Genomic DNA, 22,259 nt, shown 5'->3' with positions numbered 1-22,259 from the left:
CGCGACATAATCTCAAAATCTGGGAATAGGTTTAGGGAGAGTTGGCAATCTCTAAAAACAAGCCAGTCCTTATTTTTCCTTCACGAAAATTTCAAGAAAAAATGAGGTATCATTTATTTTTAGAGGTTGTGAACACTACCTTAGTGTTTAACGGTTTGTCATGACAAGCTAGTTGTGTTTAAGAGCTCCTTTTGTGTTCCAAACAAAGAAAATCATTTGGATAGGTAGCTGTTTGTTTTAAAATCCAGCAATGAATAGCTATGTAAAAATGAAAGATGAACATCCAGAATCTGCAGCATTGGAACAGGCTTTTAGGGGAAATGCCTTGGAGAAGAAACATGACTGAATGAAAAAAGTGCATGGAGTTTTAGAAATGAGAATAACCGTACTAGTACACAGAAGTACCTTTCTTTACTGAACTTTTTTCTTTTCTTTTTTAATCTGTGCGTCCGGATACGGAATGGACTTGGACTGACTTTTCTAATGCTACCATTCAGTTGTTAGAACCAACTCCTCCTCCCTACCTGCAAGAAAACAGTGTCCGGAGGAGGAGAAAATTTGCTCAAGATCTCCTCAATGGTGAGCTTCGTGTCTTGACATCTGCTTCAGCATGGCTAGAGAACTACTGTTTAACCTTATCAGGTCAATAAAGGGAATAAGTCTCTTCATTCTTACCTGCAAAATGCATCGCCATTCTTGTGAAGGTCAGGTAAGTCAGCAATTTATATGTTGTCAGCATTTGTCCATTCCTTTCTCTGGATTTTGTACCAACATACATGTACAAATTTGATGTCTTGACATACGTAAAATAATGGAGTGCTTGATCATTGCAAAATAATTTTTGGTCAATGATCTTTATTAACACTTGCTTAAAATAAACCGAAGCCAAACCTTCAACTTTCGCGGCTATCTTTCATTTGAAACCAGAAACGAGGAGGATGTAAGAAAAAGCAGTTGGTTGATATTGTATCTGATTCTTTGAACTTGACTCTATATAGACTTGTGGCATTTTTACATCAGTTTGGTACATACAAAGAAAACTCAAAATTCCACCCAATAAGCAAACACAAAAATTAAAAATTGCGCAATCAAAACAAGAAATTAAGATAAAGTTAATCCTGTACATGTTACAAAATCCTAATGAAGGTTGAAGAAGTCCATGATAGGGTTGTACACAACTTGTTTGGCATTTACGGCATGAACAAAGTCCAAGTGAGAATACTCCTCTTTATATACCAATGCAAGCTTATCAGGGTCGCGATCACCAAGTTCATCTATCAAAGTCTGCACATCTTTAACGTCGGAAATCAGATCTTTGCCTCCGTAACCAAGGAGAAGGGGTATGCCATTCGGAATTTGGGTCATGTTGTATTGCGGAGGAGTCGGCTGACCGTAGTGTTCATTGTTTTCATCTTCACTACCGTAGTCATACATTGCAATATTCCCTTGTCTGATCACTGCCACACAAAATTTTCTTACAACATTCAATTGTTTTCCTATAAAAGTAAAATCTTTGAAGGGACTTTATTTTATTCTATATGATTATTTTATTTTCTTTGATTTATAATGGTCTTGTAACAAATTTTCTTGGCCGCTTCGGGAACCCCTGTTACTAGGGGTTGATATGAATTTCTGGAAAATTTGTAAATAACTTAGATAATGTTTTTTTAAAAAATCTCAATTGGGATGAATATTGTGAATTTGGGGATGGTTATTGCTCATCAGAATGTATGTGTGTATATTTATATACGTATATTGCGTTTCTCGCGTTATTTTTGGTGTTCGGCATTGTCGGATACTAAAGAAACTAGGAACTTACTTTGGGCAAGATGAACCATGTTCTTTGTAGCCGTTGGTTGTTGGTCGTCTAGATATGATTTGGAAGAGTTCAGGCAGCAGTTGGGTCCTATTCACAAACGAAAAATTAATATAATAAATAATTTTAAATATATGAAATAACGAATCATTTTTTTTTTTAATAAAAAAATGAAATATTTAGAGAAAGATAAATCAAAGAACCTGTAATGACATCCTCTAATTTGGAGCAATCTATCCCTGAGTTACTGCAGATATCATGCACAAGTTTGGAAGCAGGACCCCTATTCAACTCAAAATTTACACACAAATCAATATAAAAGTATTTCTATTTTCCGTTAAAATGTTTCTCGACCAAAGACAAATTAAGTGTATTCTAAAAAATAATGTGGGAATAATTTTACTAAATCTTTGTAATTCATGTATTATGATCTAAAATAAAATAGTTTAAAGAAACGGTAAAACTTACCCTCCCGGAGAAAATTCGTTGATCCCCAACCAGTAGAGAGTCTGTCACACGATTTGGATAAGAAGGAGCCTCGCCCAAATTAGTATTATTTCTATTATTTTTGTCTACGTTTAAATACTGAACAAAATTTGATGTCTAATCAACAATTTTATACAATGTTGAATTTTTAAAATACGAAACCGCCTAATTTATCTACAAATTAGATCTTTACAATCTAATCCAAAATTAAACTATGAATATATGCATTGATCCAAGATAAATATATGTCGGGTTCATATACAATATCATATTTTCAGTGCAACATAAACTAAACCGAGTTAGTAAAAAAACATACTTCGGCTATAAATGAATCAGCAGCAGCTCTTGCTAGGGGAGAAGGCATCTGACCCAAATAAGCAATGGGACACAACAAAGCAGCCGACCTCACCATACTCACCACTTCTCCTCTCGAAAATGCTCCAAACGCCATTAAAGTACCCTGTGGTTTGTGTACATATATAGTTTTTGTTTCGTCAAAACTGTGAAAATTATATACATTGTTTACAAAATTAGCACATGAAAGAAGATTAAATGAGAATACAAGAGGGACCGGAACAAAATATAGGGATGACAAATATAAAGAATAAATGAGAATACAAGAGGGACCAGAACAAAATATAGGAATGAAAAATATAATTATCTTAAATACTTAATTTTGGACGAGATTGGACACACACATGTAACGCGCGTGTTCCCTCCCATGGAGAATCATCAGTGTTTAAAATTTCATAAGTCGAGAAATTCTTTTAACACATCGTAAACAAAAAGTACCAAAATGGTATTAGCCCAAATGTTATAAACTTAGGCTACGTTTACTTTGAATGATGGGATTTGGTAGTGATAGATTAAAGTATGATTATTAATATAATTTGATATGATAGAGAGTGGTTATGGATAAATAATAATATATTTAGTTGGATGAATTTATTTTGGGATTGAAATTATAATTAAGAACAAATTACGATTTCACCCTTTAGCTATCATAATAATCATATGTTCGGTAAAGAGGAAAGAAAGTGGAAGATAAAAAGGAAGGATATAATTGATTTTTTTCATTCTCTCTCTCCATAATATTTATAATCCCATTAAAAATTTAGGACTAAAAATCATCTCTCAATCCTATTATTAACGGGCCTAAAAATTTATACTATTTTTCAATTTTGCAAGTAAACATAGGATTAGTTGGTATTATCTATGTTATCCTTCATTTATCAAAGCAAGTAAACACAGCCTTATAGATGAAAGTCGTGATTATCCCAAAAAAAGGTTTCATCAATATATAGATCTAATTAAAGAAAAAAAATTCATGGTAAAAAGGCGAAGATGTGGGATGATACCAAGGAGTGGCCAACATAATGCAACTTCTGTCCCGTTTGACCATAAACATATTGAAGCATAGCTGGAAGATCATACATAGCTAATTCATCCCATGACCAATTCCAATAAGCCTGTGTTTTTAATAAAATGTTGATAAATAATTATAAATTTAATTTTGCGTTATTTTAAAATCGAATAAAATAAAACACAGATTTTACACAAATATAAGGGAAAAATTCGAATCTCTATTCAGTCCGTTTGAACCTTTTCCTCCTCAATGGTCGCGATTTTGCCACTATATTTACGACAACTCCTTCAGTTTAATCAAACTAGCCAAATCGATATGAATATATATACTATATAGTATGTAGTTTTTTTTTCCTACTTTTTTTAGAAGAAGAATGAAGATATATAGTATAGTTAATAAAGTACGTGAGCTGTGTGTTTTTATTTTTACAAATTATTTATGGACTTATTTGAAAAATAATATTAGCTATGACAAAATGAAAAGAATGTGCATAAATTAATATTTTTTACGGTATCCGAAACTTTAAATTTTAATTCTAATTATATAATTGTTGACGGGATAATTTATAAGAGTATCTCTGAAAATAATAAATTTAGTGGATAAAAAATAATTAAGCTTATGGTCATTATAAAGAAAAGAGTACCGTTTTATACTGATCATTAATTAATGTCACACACTGAAGAAATCAATATCAAGTTATGTATTTTAAAATATATAGTATATATACTAGCTAGTCATTCTTATCACGTGCTTATAAGTTAATTCCTTTTATATAAATTTTTTTGCACTGAATAATTTTTTACAAAAAACTTTAATTAGAGATTATATTAACATTTAAAACTCTAAATATGTTTTTATAAGATATTTTTTTTAAAAATAATTAAAACAATAATTTAAGTAAGATAGTATTTTCATGCTTTCAAAATTTATAGTGCTTAATTATAATATTTTTACAATTTTTTTGACCTTACAACTGATATATATTAGTTATCAGGATATGATTTAATTTAACACCACCACTGAGGTTTGATTTAGATAAGGAAGATTTGATTTTGGTAAAGAATTGAGAGACATTTCTAATAATTATACCTATAGAGCGAATTTGAAATTCATTTCACTTATTTTTTAAATAACTTGATGATATAATTAGTTAGGGTTGAGATACCGTACCAAAATACCGAATTATCGAGATAATGTATCGAAATTTTTTTTATGTACATACATTTTTTTGGCATACCGAATTTTTTTCCGGTATCCGTACGGTATCTGTATGGATTTTTTTACATTTGGTATCGGTACTACCGATATAAATTTTTTTAGTATCGATATTTTTGATACGGTATATCGAAAATCCACCCCTAGATATAATATGCATCATACCGGATCATCGGGGGTAAGTGAAATGTGGGCTCGACTATAGTTGGTTCCCCGAACATTCGCTAGCCAAACATCCAAACCATTGTCCGCCAAAATGTATCCCAAAGATTCGTCCGGAGAATCCGAAATCCATGTCATTGCATCCTGCAAAAAAGACATACATTACATATATTTTTTCTTATAATATCAAAATATGTAAATTAAATCTTAGTATCACAATTAATTACATACACTCAGGATTCCATGTTGAAGAAGAACCGGGGTTTTCCCTTCATTGATACCCGCAAACATCCCTATTCTTTGTATGCTTAGAATATAACCATCCTTTGTTGTAACCTGATACCAACATATATACATATATAAGTAGAAATAATACACACATACATGCATAGTTTTGATATCACGCACTCTAATGTGTAAGATTTTCGTGAGCGACCACTAAAACCTACGAATTTTAGTAATTTTTTTAAAAAATTGAAACACTAAAACCTACTAGCCAACGGTCGCTCACGAAAATCCTACACGTACACTAGTATCAAAACTACATACATGCATATATATAAACAAAATACACGCATGCCAAAAGCATCGTGATTTGATGGTATACGTATGCACATAGAGGTTACAAGTTCTATTCTCCCCGTCCTAATATATGTATTAACAGATACATATATACACATAAACACACATGTTGTACCTAATATGAATTTATATGATATAGGTAGGGCTCAAAGTTTACTAAAGAGTCGTTACTCTTGATCTAAAATTTCAGAAAATCGTAAAAATTTAGTAATCGAACTCAAAATAATTATTATCATTAACTTCCAAAAACTTGTTTAAAAAAAACCATCTGTATATATATTATTAACTTTCAAGCATGTCTAAATTTTTTACACTAAATTATAACTTGACATGAAAAAACATTATACACTAAAACCTATTTATAATCATACAAAATTATAATATATGCGTGAAATTTTGTGTGTGTGTGTATTAAAAATACGTACTTTATGCTCCTCGCAGCTATAATGTTGTGTATCCACCATTGATTTACATATTCCATCTGCAGAATCGACGGTGGGAGTAATATTATTGAAAGAAAATTTATTTCTTCCATCAGACACCAAGAAATTAAAGAAACATAGGAGAACGATCGTTGCTATTGTCTTAGCCATTAATCGTAAAATTTGTTTTCGCTCTTAATTAATTTATTTGATAATTATAGGATCATATTTATAGGAGGTGTAGTTCTATAATTTAGTATGATCAAAATATAACAAGACATCGTGGATGCTACGATTTGGGTTCATATGGAGACTCTTTCTTTGGACAAGTTAGATAATTATTATTATTTTTGGAACATTTGAAATTAATTTGGTCAATTTTGCCAAAATATGTCGATTTCACAGACGGAGACAAACAAGTAGAGTGGAAATTAAGGATTTTAATTGAAAATTGTTTCACATTGAAGGCAATTATTCTGCAGAGAAAAGCAATCATGTGTGTGATGAGTGCTCTACGATTAATTAATAATAAGACAAAAGCGAAACGATAAATTCTTGGATGTCATGTTTTTTTTCTTGACCGAAAATTAACATGAATGTTGAATAAAAATAGAATAATTAAAATCATGCTTTTACGTGGGATTTTTTATATTTCACTTACTAATTAATTTTTTATTTTTTTTGTGATATAGTAATGCTTCTTAATGATCAAACACCAATCATAAACAAAAAAGAATCGATTTACACCATCCAAATTCTTAAAATTTGTGATATGTTTTGCTTTCAAAATTATTATGAAAATATGACAAAAATATAATTGGATCTTGTTACCTCGAGAAAATATTTCAACCTGAGCCCGTTTATAATGGGTCTATCCGATATGGCCCAACATGTCAAGATCCAGCCCAGTTTGGGCTATGTTGGACTTTGACCAGGGCTGATCATTATGGGCCGACCTGGTCTGTTTTTAATGGGTCGCAGATATCATTTTCTAGTTCAAGTAGGACTCTGATATATATGAGATAAGCTTGGATCTTTTCAAATATTCACAAGATAGAGATAAACTTAAAAAGGATCCAATGGATGAAGATTCCTAGTACATGACATGTTATAATTCGACTAGGTAACTTACTCTATTTTCCCCTATAAATACAGGTACTGTTATGGTTGTGTTCATTCATTACTTACTATTCGTTATTCATCACACATTCACTCCCACTTTTACATTCACACACTCATATTCTCTTGTTTTTGCATTCATCATATTCTCTGCCTTAAAGACACTGACTTAGGCATCGGAGGGGTCACGCCGAAAACACCTTCGGCGCCCCTTGACCTAGCTGTTGCTTGTGCAGATTTCAGTGGTGACCGACCCGACCTGCTTCATTGTATTAACCCAGATTCTATTTTAAGATAATGATATGTTAAACATGATTAAGAGTTAGTAATTAACCAATTCCAGGGCATAATTGGACTTCAAAATTACCAGAGGGATCGCTGCATATAAGGGTGATAGCCAAGTTCCACTTTCCATGCTATGATATGGCATATAATTTTAAATGTGGCAAAACATGATTAAGGAGTCCTTATTTGGTAAAAATAAGTGGAAAATCAGCTCCGGAACGTCCGAAAATGGTAGGAAGGGTCCTGAGGGTCTCGGACAGTTTGGAGGCACCGAAATGAGTTCGGACCATCCGAACTTAAATACAAAGTTCGGACCATCCGAACCTGGGTTCGGAGGATCCGAACCCAACACTTAGGAGGCTCCGAACTCAGCCAGCTCGGAGGCTCCGAACTCCCCCAGACAGCAATGCTAGATGACTAATCTGCGATTTTTGACAAGTGTCGTACATGCAGGTTCGGAGGGTCCGAACCCAGTTCGGAGGCTCCGAACTCCGACGGATTTTTGGCTATAAATAGGGCTCTTCGGAGTCATAATTTGAAATACGAATTCCCGAGGTTCCTTCTTCAGTTATATAGTGTGAGATATACACTTGAGGGCCCTATCGGTTATAATAGAGGTTCTGGAATAACCAAGGAGTGGTTATAGTCATTCGGGACTAGCGACTCCAAAGGGCTATCTACGGACGAAGGTATGGTCCGAGAATCTATTTAAGTTTTGGGAGTACTTATTAGCTTAGTTAAGGCTTATAGAATTTATGTAGTGATACGGTGAACTTTTGAATATAGGCTTGGAACCTAGGATCCTACTATACTTGAACTAGCATAGAGGTACGTACACATTGACTGAGATTGCCAGCGAGTATACATGTTTATATGTTACATTTATTTGGCATTATTATATGGCATGAGATATGATTTACCGTTTTCTTTATTCATATGTCATGTGCATATACACGTTGAGCCTATACCTTGTTATACCTGACGATAGAGCCGCTCAGCTCTATATTCGATAGTCTGTCACTGAGAGTACCGCGACGACGGGGACATTTATGTCTGACTACTCTGGTGTACTTGACGAGTGTGGTTGCACCCAGAGGTTGATCCGTGTGGTGGCAGCACTCATGTGGCTCCGGTACTGAGCATGACTTTTCAGATGACCCTTTACCAGTCATCATGTTGCATGCATCATATTTATACGTGTACTCATGTTTATGTACTAGGCGTTAGCGCTCACGTCCTAGTTGTTATCTTGGACACCCTATTCCATGGGGCAGGTCACAGGATGGACGGAGCTGGTGGTTCAAGGCAGAATTAGGGAGCAGGCCTTAGTTATACAGCAGGATTCGATATAGCTGTATAATGTTTACTTTTAAGTATTTCGATATGGTTGTATCACTATTGATGAATAAACTTGACACTTTTATACTAAGCTGATATGTAATTTATGGTTATGTTTCCGCACGTTTTACTCTGTTAAGTTATTTTGCTGTATTAAGTTTAATGCATGTTATTAGTTGCCAGTTAGTAGGTGATACCATGCAGGGTCACTACATTCATAAAGGAGTTGGAGGATCCATTCTACCAGACCGAACCCGAGGTAAAAAATCGACATCATCAGATCTATTAACATAATCTAAAAGCATGCATATCTAAGTTTTATTGAGGATTTTATTTTAATCTAATTTTGAAATATTATATAACGAAATTATGTCACTTTCATACTTTAGCAACAACATGTTGGTTCAATATTTCCTTGTAGATTGTAAGAAAATGGGTTGTCATTTTAATGATAGCTATACCATATTTTTTTCACTAATTAAGTATCGTTCATATCGAAAAGAATCAAAGAAGTAAGGTAGTCACAGTACCCTGAGAATGGGTAGTTTTTTTTTTTTTTTTTTTTTTGAGTTAATCGCCTTTTAGTGATGTAATGGAATTTTTTATGGCATGTTCAATGGTGTGAGGATGTTGGTGTGATGAAGTTGGTAACTTCATCACACGGTGATGTCAGCGATGATAAGTTCATTGCTTGGTTCTGCGAGGCTGAGACGATGTTGTAGAGATAATGTTAAAATATTAATTTTTATGTTAAGTATTATTTTTTTCATTAAATGTATAGATAATTAAACACATAATAAAATTACATATGATTGAAAAAAAATTAATAAAATACATAATTTTAAATTAAAAACATAATTAAAAAACATACATAATTAATTATTCATCTCAATTTTTCACCACAATTAATTTAATTTTTAATTTTTTATATTATTTTTAAAATATTAGAACGGCCAGATTAAATCTGACCGTTCATATTGAACAACCAGATTTAATCTAGCCCTTCAAAAATTCAAAAAGAATAAAAAAAATTCAAAAAATAAAAAATGGACACTTCACCACGCGGAAGGACTCCGTAAGTATGTCGATGATTACATTGAATTTGTAGAAGGAAAAAAAATATATTGTTAGAAAAATTATCTAAGTTTTGGTAATGATCATAAAGTAAAATAAATTGATGAGTATTTAAAAAATCGAGTTTCGCTAAAAAAAAATCGAGTTTATATGAACTTGAGAAGTCAATCCGATACAAGAATATAGGCTAACTGAAGAATTGAGCCGATAAAAGAAATCAAACTGAAGACAGATCAAGGTGATGTAGTGATGTAGCTCAATTTTATTTCAAACAAGTGTTTGAGCTTGAAACATAATTAGCTGCATCAACTACAAGTTATATCTGACTAAGCAGAAAATATATTATTATAAAAGACAAAATTATCAAGACAGATTCAGAGGATTCAAATATTAGTTTCGTTGGTTTTTTTTTTTTTAGATAGTATCCTAGGACAATACATCTGCATATATCAGCTATATTTATTAACATTGGCGATCGATGTCTATAAATAATACAAGACTCAGAATGCTTGCGTCGCAAAAACTATCTTTAAAAAGCATTTTGAGATTTACAAATCTTTGTTCAATCAAGGTGACTACACACTCTTCATTGCTATATCAAATCTTCATATCACTTTCTGCTATTGATTCACACTGTATTCTGTTTAAAAAATTGTGTACTGAAAATAGTTGTTATTGTACCCTGTTAGGAGTGTATTTCTGAGCAAATTGTTTAAATTGTTAAGATACTAGGAGTTTCTTAACACGGTAAATTCGAGTTGAATTGGGTTTGTACAAGGGTTGCCAGTCAAATATTTTAGTGAAAATTATTCTGCAAACAGAAGAAGGGTGTTGGTTATTTCCATAAAAATTGAAGATTTCATGTTGAAAATGATAGATGATTCCTGAAGGAACCGAAATAAACCTAAAGAAACCAAGGAACTAAAATAGGAGGAACCAGAATGAATGAACCAGGAAATCGGTGCACCATGGCGTACACAGTTGCGTCTATTGATGAAGTTCTTTCGGGTCTGAAACGAACAGATACGTCTGTTCATGGCATCCCTTTGTGGTTTGGTGTTTTTTTTATGATTTAAATGAATGGATATCATCAAAAGGACATAGCCCATCACGTAAATGATTCAAACATTATATATACTGAATCAATCGTAATTTTCATAACACACAACACAAATTTCTAAGTGTGAGAAATAATTATGCACACTGGTTCCTCAATTTTTTCAACAGAAATTATTTTCATCAAAATACTCGTGTTTTGGATATTTTAATACTGCATAAAAAATATACAAACATTCGATTATCAATTTAAAATACATCCAAGATATTTGAGGTTCCTTTCAAGCAAGCACTTTGAGAGAAATATTCTCAGGAATCCATTGTATCCTGGAGAAATATTTTCTTATTACGTGTGCATTACCATGATAGGAGAAAATAATGTAGTGACCCGAGTTCTGTTTTATATGACTACAATGAAAAACAACATGTTTAAAGTGGTAAAACATGATTAAGAGGTCATTATTTGGTCAAAATAAGTGAAAACTCTGGACCATTCGAAAATGGTCCGAGGGGTCCCGAGCACCTGAACAGTTCAGAAGGGGCTGAATGGTTTGGACCATCCGAACCAATTCGGATCTTCCGAAATAAGCATGAAACATGTGTCATGGTGGGTTAGACAAGTGAAAAATCGGACCTTCCAAACTCGACTGTACCCTAAGGTGTCAAAATGTTGTTTACACGTAGAAATCATGCCCAGATAGGATCTTCCGATCCTTGGCCTATGAATAGGCTTCCAAACCTCCCTTTTTTTTGGTACAGATTGAGAGGAATTCAAAAATATTTAGTTTATATTGAGTGTTTTGTACCACACCATCGAGGGCTGGGAATTAGCGAGGTGCTATTGAAGTCATAGCAAGGTGGTGCCTAAGTTTTGGGTCTTCGACATTAGCAGGATGACGACAGACGCATGTATAAGTCTAGATCCCTAATAGTTATTGGGAATAGTTATTAGATTAGTTAAGACTTTTAGATAAGTTATAGTGATATGTTATTCGCTTGACTTGTAGGCTTGGATTGTAGATATTGTACTACTAGACCAGTGAGTTGAGGTATGTAAGTACAGACTGAGATAGTCAGATGAGTATGCATGTTTATGTGTTGCATTATTATCTGCTGAATTATTACCTGTCAGATTATGCATGGTTATCTTGTCATGATTATGTATGCGGCATTTGCATACCATATTGAGTCTGTTATCATTTGGAGACAGCCAGTTGTGTCTAGGGTCGCTCAGCCCTAGTTTTCCTTGAATGATCGGGTGTCATGTGACATCAATTGTATCGACGAGATAGCGTGTGCGGTTATCCAAGATGATGATAGTCCAAGTTCGGAGTCAATATGTGTTGGCACCAACTAAATCCTTCGGGGGCAAAGTATGCATACTGGTGGAGCCTACATTCTGAGCATGATATTTCATAGTTTGATCTATATTTACCAGATCATTCATATTTCATGTTGCATGTATTGCACAGACCTATATACTCATATTTACGTACTGGACGTTAGCGCTTCATCCCTAATTTTATCATGAACATTCTTTTCGATGGGGCAGTTAGCAGGTTTACTAGGAATAGATCAATGTTAGAATTAGAGGTTACTGATGGTTTAGTTTAAGTTTATTTACGGTAGTTATTTTGTTTGATTGAGTTGTATATTTTATAATTTTGGTTTCAATTATTGTTCTGGTTATATACTGTCGGATTGTTATTTTATTAAGTTTCCATAGTTATACTCTGATTATATTTATATCTTTTAAGTCAAATTCATGCTTAAGTTTCTGAATAGAATATGATCTGGGTCGGGTCACTATAAATAGTTTGTTAAGGAAAGAGAGTGTGCGCGACTTGTATTCGAACTATAATTTTGTAGCAGGAGATTCGTTTCGTTCATTGGCAGTAGAAGTTTGCGAGGGAGGTTCCCTGAAAGAATCAGAATTAAAGGAAGAGTTCATGGACTAAATATGAATCGAAGAAACCATCCCACCAACAATCTTAAGAAACTAATTTGTGTGAACGATGGTTTCTCAAGGAAATTCTCTTCATAACATTTTTGCGGATTTTGTCAAGTTGAAAATGTTTGATGATGCAAACTTTCGGCATTGGTAAAATAAATTTTGTTTCCTACTCATGTCACTTAATGTGGTATATGTTCTTACCATATCAAAACCAGTGGAGATGGGCTATAAAACCATGCCAGGAGCAAGGGCAGGACAAAAGTGGGACTAAGATGACTGTGTACAAGGTCATATTTGCAATGCAATGTCTGATGCTTTGTTCGACCAATGCAACAACACTGAAATCTCAAAGGAAATTTGGGACTCACTTGAAATCTATCTGGAGATGCTACAAGTAAGAAATTTTTGGTCTCCAAGTTTTTTCAATCTCGCATGGTCAAAACTAGAAAAGTGATTAAGCAATTCAATGACATTATACACATTTATATCAATTTTCCCAAAATGGAATGCATATGGATGAATCTATTTTTGTGTCTTCAGTTATTGATAAACTTCCTAGTTCTTGGAAATTTATAAGAACAATCTCAAGCACAAAATGAAGAACATATCTCTGGAGGAATTGTGTAGTCATCTAAGGTGCTTATGGTGGACGAAGTTAAGAATTCGAGGAACAATGATAAGAGGAACTCCTCTAAAAACAGAAAGAGAAAATATGACAAAAACATAACTTTAGGAACCAGAAAAAATAAAGGCAATTTTCATATTGTACGTGGTAAACTAGGGCATTTCAAAAGAGAATGTCGACTCCTTATGAAACAAAACCAAGATGGAAGACTTGATTTTGTGGATATGACAATAGAGGCATGTGTGGTTGAAGATTCCCAAGATTGATAGTTGGATACCAGTGTTAGTAATCACATTTCTATCAACCGAAACCAATTCTCTACATATTCACCATTAGAAGAAGATATAATTATCTACATGAAGAATCACTATACGGCTAAAGTAAAAGGAATTGGCACCATCAAAATGGTTCACACTTCAGGGAAAAAAACTTACATTGACTAATGTGTATCTTGTTCTTGAAGTTAGGAGAAACCTTGTTTCTTGAAGGGTACTTAACAAGTGTGTCTTCAAGATTTTCATAGAATCTGATTTTGTAATCATCCTTGTTAGAGAATAAATTTAAGTTTTGGTGTTTAACAATTAATTAAAGGCAAAATTAAAAAACTGAAAGAGTAACTCAACTGAACGAAGATGGAAAACTTATCCGAGTTACTCAACTAGACAATTCAGTAGTAATCAGAAATCGGTACTAAGCTTATTAGATATTTATATACTGAAGTTGATGATTGAACTCAGTACCTTGACCAAACCATGACAGGATGTCTATCTCGAATCAGTCAAGGGTACTCAACTGATGATTGAAAGACTGAAAGTTATCAAGGAACATTCAAGAAATTCAGTTTCAGTCAACTAGACATTTCCTAAATTATTAGAGTCCGAATTATTTGAATTGCTATCATTTTGGAAAAAGACAAAAAAAAAAAAACTCTAACAAACATTGCAACAGTGGTAGTGCACAGAGTTTTACTATCTTCAGAGTTTGTCTCCAAGACATACAATTTAAGCAGCGGGAAATTAATGTGAGGAACAGATAAAATTTTGAGTATTTATGATCGTTGCAGATCGATGCCTATAAATAAGTTTGAAGAACAATTGTGAAGGCCTCTCTCAATCTTCGAACATTCAAGCATTCTAAGATATCTGTGATCAAGTTAGTCGAGTTACCAAAAATAAGGTATCACACAACTATAAAAGCACACTCTTTCGAGTCATTATTCGATCATCAAGGATCATTTTGTGCTAAAGTGTTTAAGTGAAAGAGTGGGTGCCCAGTGAGCCAACTTGTGGCTATGGGCTTTGATGACTCTTTGTACAAACGATCTTTTGTTTAATATAATTTACACTTTTATTAATGGCAATGACTTTATCTTTCTTCATATTGTTATATTGTGATATACTATTGTTGTTTTGATAAAGACCTTGAATATACTATAGTGTATGTAAGATGTGGTAGAACATGGGGATGTCTATCATGAAATACATCTTATAGTCACTGTATATTCTAAACTGTTCCTAGTCAATTGAGCCGTCCGATAATAAGGATAAGGATCGCTCGAGTTTGAGACTAGCATTTGCGATGCGGAGTACCACGTTTCATTGGTAGGGAACATGGAGATGTTCGAAGCATGCAAATGGATATTCATAGGATGAATAATCGAACTACCCTATCCGGACTTTCCAAGTGGTTATCACTTATCGAGTGGATAAAGTCCGCGGTTTTGGTTGTACACCATTAGTCCTTACTACTTGAAACATCATGGAGACTCTATATGCTAGTACTGTGCTTTGACTCGTTTACCGACTCTATGGGGGTCATCAGGTGTCGGGATTGGGTACAGTTACAACACATATAGGAGTCGATGCATTGTTGTCAAGGATTCACCACATACTTGCGAGTGTGGATATCCTATGCGATCTGAGGAGATATTAGTGTGACGAATCTCTGGCCAGAGTACTTGATGTGATTTAAGAAATGGTTTCTTAGTAGCACATGCGATGTCACTAATTTGATCTTCAAGATGTATTGCATAGTTATCGAATCTTGAGCGACTCTCGATATACCAATGGTTGTTGATTCGATCGGGATATATGGATGAAGGGACCGTACTGTACGCTAACCAAAATCTACTGGTTCTTGTAGGCACTATCAGTGATACCTAGGGAATCATGGGGCGATGTTGCTAGGCGCTTTACCATGATTCGTTGGGCAAGTCGGAAATCGTTGTTCCGAGTCACAAGGAGTTGTGAGCCCACGGCTAGCTGTATCCCTGAACCATTGAGGGTCACACAGTGTAATGGAGTTTTTAATCCCCGTTGAGATAGTTAAATTTAAAGAGTTAAATTTAATGAATAAAGAAGTTGGACTTCTTAAATAAGAGTAAGGGAGTAGGATTTCCTAAAATGACATAGGGATGTACATTTTTGGAAATCACTGAATTTGGATTCAGTAAAATTTATCTTGACTTTAAAATGTGCAGAAATGGTTTCTGTGCACATTGGTAAAATCGGTTTATCAATCGGAGTCACGATGAATTTTATATTAATTTCTGAACATGCGGGCTTTGCTTGTCGGGCCTCAACTTATGACTAATGGGCCCTAAGGTGTTAGTGGCCTGCATTATAAATAAGTTATTGCAGTACAGAAATTAAAAACAACAGGTCATAATTTGAGAGACAAAATTTCGAAAACCCTAGCTCTCTCAACCAAGTGGCCGTCGCCCCCCCTCCCTCACTCTGCCTGAGAAATTCCGGTCTGTGATTTTGAATTGCAGTCTGGAATAGCGAATCAAATTCGTTTATTCTCTTCGTAGAAAACTTCTGATAGATTTTCTAGTGCAATCTATCAGAGGGATTAAACCTCTATTCGTGGACCTGATTGAAGGAAAGCTTGTTCATCAGTTCCAGGGAGATACAAGAAGCGCAGAGAAATCTGTGTGGTGTCCAATAATCTCGCTTCGAGATTGAAGGTAAAATTTAATAATTGTTATTTAATTTTACACACACTTATAATTTAATCGTTGAACGGTTGATACCCACACCATGGAATTGTTCCATGATAAAATTTTATACTTCCGCTGCACCGGGTATCAATCGTGATTGATCTGACCGCCAGTTATCCAACATTAAGCACTTCATTCATTTTTGTAATATCAGTCGAGGACTGAATTGTATATTAATTCTAGGAGTTTCAGTTAAGGAAGTGTTAATACCTTGCTGAATTGGGGTTGTATTACTCAAATATTCTAGTGAAACCTTCCAAAGGGGAGGAATGACGTAGGAGTTTTTTTTTTTATCTCCGAACATCCATAAACAACTTTTGTGTTCTTACCATTTCAGCCAGGCTACTCTACTTGTGTTCTATATGTTAGTTGATCTCATTCTTCACATTTCATCTATTGATCAATTAATATTGATAGTAAAAAAAGAAACAATCAGTTCAATTGTAACCACGACTGAATCCAATTATTTAATACACACACTCACAAATCCTAACAAGTGGTATCCAAGAGGGTTCTTTCTTGATTTCAACACACATATATCAAGACATCTTCATACAACAAGATTCCGATGTTCTCCAAGGAGGACTTCGACGATTGGAAGATCACGATGCAGGCTCACTTAGCTGCACAGGACGATGACATGTGGTATGTCATCACGGATGGTCCTATCACTATAATAAAAGCCAATATTGCTATTGCCATCAACAGTGGTGCCCCTCAGATGATTGAAAAACCAAGAAGTGAATGGACGACTGATGAAAAAAATAAAGAAAATCTGGACAACGTGTCCAAAGATATTTTATACAAAAATCTTGATAAAAACACATTCGGAAAAATAAAGATGTGCAAGACATCAAAGGAAATTTGGGAGAAGTTGATTCAAATTAAATATGCGAAGGCAAAATCAAGATGTGCAAGAATTTAAAAAAAAAGATGTGCAAGCACTGCTGCAAGTGCTTGAGTAATTGAGGTGGTCGACTGACCACCTTCTCTGCTTTGGACCTCAAACTCATAGTCTTTTAAGTCTGCAAAACATGTTGCTCCACCTTGTTTAATTCTTTTGATTTCCTCATGGCCATTGTTTTTACATCCCATTCTTTGGGAAATCCTCGCATAACTTTTAAGATTACTTTTCTGTTGGGGTAGATCTTTCCAAGTGTAGTCAATTCAATGACAATGCTACTGGCTCGTTCATAAAACTCGGTCGTGGTCTCTCCAGTCTTCATCTTGATGTTGACAAATTTCTGGGTTGAAACAGATAGATTGTTTACCTTTGTCTACTCGTTGCCTTCACAAATTTGGATCAAATTTTCCCAAATATCTTTAGCAGTTTAACACATCTTGATCTTGCTAAAGGTTTTTTTTTTTATCAAGTGTCTTTTGTAGAATATCCTTAGCCACATTCTCTAAGTTTTCTTTCTTCTTGTCATTAGTTATCCATTTACTTCTGGCTTCTCAATCATTTGAGGAGCACCACTGTTGATGGCAACAACAGCGTTAGCTTCGGTGATTGTAATTAGACCATTTGTGATGACATACCACATGTCATCTTCTTGTTCAGCTATATGAGCCTGAATCTTGATCTTCCAGTCGTCAAAATCCTCTCTAGAGAACATTGGAATCTTTTTGTAGGACGATGTGTTTGTAACACCCCAAATAAATCTTAATTTAGTTTATTTGAGATAATCGGAGATCACATAATTCAAGAGCCGATTTGATTTTGATCAGGGTCTATTTTACAATTTTTGGATTTTTCAGGGACAAAAATTCAAATATCGATTTTATTATATATTTATAAGTTTTTGACTTGACTTCATCCCTTCCATCATGCCTTCTACCTCCATTGTTGAGCTCCAAATCATTTCTTCAAGCTTTCAGATCCCGGTTTCCGATCGATCCGTCCGTTAGAATTTATTTTCGAAAGCAGATTCGCGATCCCGACAGCGAGAGCTTCGTTCTATCGTAAGTATTTCTCCGATCAGTTATAATTCTATTTTCGGTTGTTGTTAGATTTGATTGAGTTTCGGTTATGTTGTTCTTGAGCTAGTTCTTATCGATTATTCTCAGTCGGTTTTGAAAAAGAGTGTCGTTCGGATTTGTTATGATTTTCGGAAACATAATTCAAAAAAGTGGATTTTGAGATGTGTTGGATTTGTGTTGTTTTGGATGTTTTAGCATTGGTTTGAGTTGTTTGCAATGCTGTACTGCTGTCTGTGTTTTCGGTTTGATCAGTTTATAGCCGTTATGCCGTCGGTTTGAGTTTTGGGATTTTGAACCATTTGAATTGTTGAACTTTGGATATTGGGTTTTGTTCATCGTTGTTTATCTTCTTTTGCCTCCGTACAGATTCGTTTGAAGTCTGTTGAGCCAAGAGTTAGCAGAAGTCGATCGTCGAAGAGTTGGACAAAGAGCGGTATAGAGTTTACCTTGAGCGTTTGTTGTTGTTTTAGGTTGTATAGATTTTGATATAACCTTTTATTGTAGCTTATCCAGAGTTGGAGCTATTCAAATCGAAAGGTACAAGCAGACATCGTTTTAGCGGGATAGCACACTCAAGACAGTTGGTTCTTGAGTTTCCCTTAAATCACATACTTGCATCAATATTTGTTCTAGAATGGGAAACTTGTATTTAGTGATTGAATACTTTTTATTATGTGAATTATGTTCTAATGCAATTGGTATTTTTATATGCATTCATATTGAGCCTTAATCTTTGATTTCAGCGGGCAGAACGACCCTTTTTGTTTAGAAGTTTTGGGGGCTATATTGCGAGTGACCTGGGTTGTAGAAGTTCACCAAGTGTCAGCATACTCCTTATAGTCGCACCAAAGTCTAGGGGATAGAGATACGTGGCACCACCTCGATCGGGAGAGTCGGTGAGTTGTTACGTGATCTCATCCTCGGGATCCCAAAGTATAGCAACAATTCCTTGATTATCAGAGTTGATATCCCTATTTTAAAGACATGCATTTCATTTGTATTAACATTGAATATGTTGTCTTTATATCATGTTATTGAGATATTACTTGTTATTGCATGTTATGTTGCTTTTACTGGGAATATCATTCTCACCGGAGTTATCCGGCTGTTGCTTTATTTTGTATGTATACTTGGAAACAGGTGGGGCATGATCGAGTCAGCGGAGACTTGGTTAGCATCGATATCAAGGAATAGAAGTGAGACTTGGTTTAGAAGTCGAATCAACATGTCAATCTAGTTTATATTTTGAATCATGTTTAGAACTCGAACTTTTTTGATGTTTGTAGTATCTAATATTCGAATATTGTGGATTAAATGTTGTAGTTTCATGTATTATATTCATCGTTATGTATTGAATGAGTATTGGAGTTGATTTGGTAAGTTAAATTCTGGAAATTTTTGTTCAGAGCTGCCACCGCTCGATCGTTAGAGTTTGACCGATCGAGCGAGGGAGTTGTAGCTTATTCTCAGTTTTTGTAAAAAGCTTGCCCGCTCGATCGGTTGAACTTTACCGATCGAGCGGAGCTGGTGTTCATCCGAGCAGCTGGTTTTGAAACTTTGCTCAAGAGAGGCACTGTTCCTTTTAAAAAAAATTAATTTATTGCTTTTAATCTTGGATCTTGTATGCTTAATTATTGTTTATTCCGAGATTAGATTATTAGAACCGAGGTCTCACATTAAGTGACATCAGAGCATAAGATCTTGGTTGAACTAGAAGTGAGCGGGGTAGATCGAGTCCACGTGTATTGGCTACTCGCATGTGATTGAGTTATTTATTTGATTATTTAAATTCCATGCGATCATGCTTTATTATTTGATAATTATTTGAATTACATGATTATGTGATTTAATTTATAAAGCATGAACTAATTGAGATATAACTATTTTTGTTATCGACTTGTATCCGGAATTCTGAGAGGTTGAAGGGAACCAAATTGTAGCGATTGAGATATCTTGTGTCCTAACGTTTGATTATCAGATGGGTCCTCATCTAGTAATTAACAGAAACCCACCGCCAGTTACTCCGAACGAACGAACAGGCTAGTACTGAAACTGATCAGATGGATGCCACAGCAACTCCTATGGAAACCTTGCTGAAAAGGTTCCAATCCATTAAGCCGCCAACTTTGAAGGGTACTGAAAACTCTGTTGACTGTGAGAACCAGATTAGTCATTCATCAGTTGCATGGTGTTTCTAAAAACTGCTGGACCACGATGAAGAGAGCCATGGAGAATCGAGGTACAGTCATTACTTGGACTCTTTTCAAAACTGAGTTTTATAAGAGGTTTTTCCCAGTTTTGTACCGTAAGGATAAGGGAGCCGAGTTTGACACTCTGAGGCAAGGAAACTTGAACATCAAGGAGTATGTAGCCAAGTTTGATGGTTTGCTGAGATTTTCACCGCACATTTCCGAAAATGAAGAAGCAAAAGCCGACCAGTTTATTAATGGTTTGAACTCTGACATCTTCACGTTAATAAACACTGCTAGGCATGATAACTTTTCGGATGTCATGAATCATGCAAAGGGAGATGAAGCAGGTTTTTTGAGACAGAGAGGAACTTCGTTTGTACCTCAGCAGCCGAGACAGTCTCAAAATCAACCGTCTCAGTATCAAAATCAGCCATCGCAGTATCAGAACCAACCGCAGAGGTACGAAGGAGAAAGCAGTAGCGGTAACAGAAAGGATCATTTCAGAGCCAAAGGGAAACAGTTAAAGAAGCCAAGGAACAGTTCTTCTAGCTCCAGTGGTTCTAAACAGTTCGGTTCAGGACAGAGTTCTGGATTTTCACCTTTGTTTTGCAACAAGTGTGGAGGTAGACACTCCCCAAAGCAGTGTGTAGGAGTTTTTGGGAACTGCAATATCTGTCAGCAGCCAGGACACTTTGCTAAGGTGTGTCCTCAGCTAGGTAAAGACCGAGCTCAAAGCGGGAGTTCTTCTAGACCTACAGCTCAGCCTGAGAGGCAGACTTCGACGGTTCACTCCTTCCAGCCTCAGCACCAAAACAGACAGGGAGGTAACCCGAATGCGAACCAGCCTCCGAGACAGCAGGCACGAGTCTTTTCTTTGACTGAGGATCAGGCTCAGACAGCACCTGACGATGTTATAACAGGTATCTATTCGATTTTTGGTTATTATTCTTATGTATTGATAGATACAGGTGCTTCTCATTCCTTTATCTCTGAAAAATTTGTGTTGATGCATGTTTTGCCTTGTGAACCTTTGCCTACTGTAGTAGCTATTACTTCACCTTTGGGTGGAGTAATTGTTTCTGTCAGATTAGTCAGGAACTCTGAACTTTGTTTCGAGGAAAATTTGTTAGAATTCGACTGTATTGTACTTGGGATGTCATATTTTGATTGTATTGTGGGTATGAATGCTTTAACCAAGCACAGGGCAACCGTCGATTGTTTTCAGATGGTTTTCAGATTCAGACCTGAAATGGCAGACGAGTGGAAATTCTTCGGTAAGGGTTCTCGATCTAGAATTCCTTTGATTTATGTGTTATCGATGACTCGTTTGTTACAGATAGGTGTAGAGGGATTCTTGGTTTATGCAGTTAACGTGCTGAAATCTAGCCCAGAATTGGTTGACATACCAGTGGTTAGAGAATTTGCTGACGTATTTCCAGATGAGATTCCTGGATTGCCGCTTATTCAAGAGATCAAATTCAGCATTGATTTATTTTCAGGTACTCAACTGATTTCCAAAGCTCCTTATCGTATGGCACCGGTTGAATTGAGAGAATTGAAATAAAAACTTGAGGATTTGATTGCGA

The 22,259-nt window shown here is 35.0% G+C and overlaps 1 protein-coding gene across 1 annotated transcript; it reads right to left on the bottom strand.

The window, feature by feature from the left end:
- Window positions 1–997: 997 nt before the first annotated feature.
- On the bottom strand, window positions 998–6,220 carry LOC140861587 (triacylglycerol lipase 2-like). Its single transcript, XM_073264609.1, has 9 exons — window positions 6,053–6,220; window positions 5,277–5,381; window positions 5,049–5,189; window positions 3,661–3,771; window positions 2,619–2,762; window positions 2,285–2,325; window positions 2,020–2,099; window positions 1,820–1,906; window positions 998–1,457 (listed from the first exon to the last, which is right to left on the bottom strand). The coding sequence occupies exons 1-9, from the start codon at window positions 6,218–6,220 to the stop codon at window positions 1,138–1,140; spliced, it is 1,197 nt and encodes a 398-aa protein (XP_073120710.1). The 3' UTR covers window positions 998–1,137.
- Window positions 6,221–22,259: the final 16,039 nt, after the last annotated feature.

Source organism: Henckelia pumila, chromosome 4, assembly GCF_033568475.1.
Source record: "Henckelia pumila isolate YLH828 chromosome 4, ASM3356847v2, whole genome shotgun sequence".
NCBI classification, from domain to species: domain Eukaryota; kingdom Viridiplantae; phylum Streptophyta; class Magnoliopsida; order Lamiales; family Gesneriaceae; genus Henckelia; species Henckelia pumila.
This window is presented reverse-complemented; position numbering and strand designations above follow the sequence as displayed.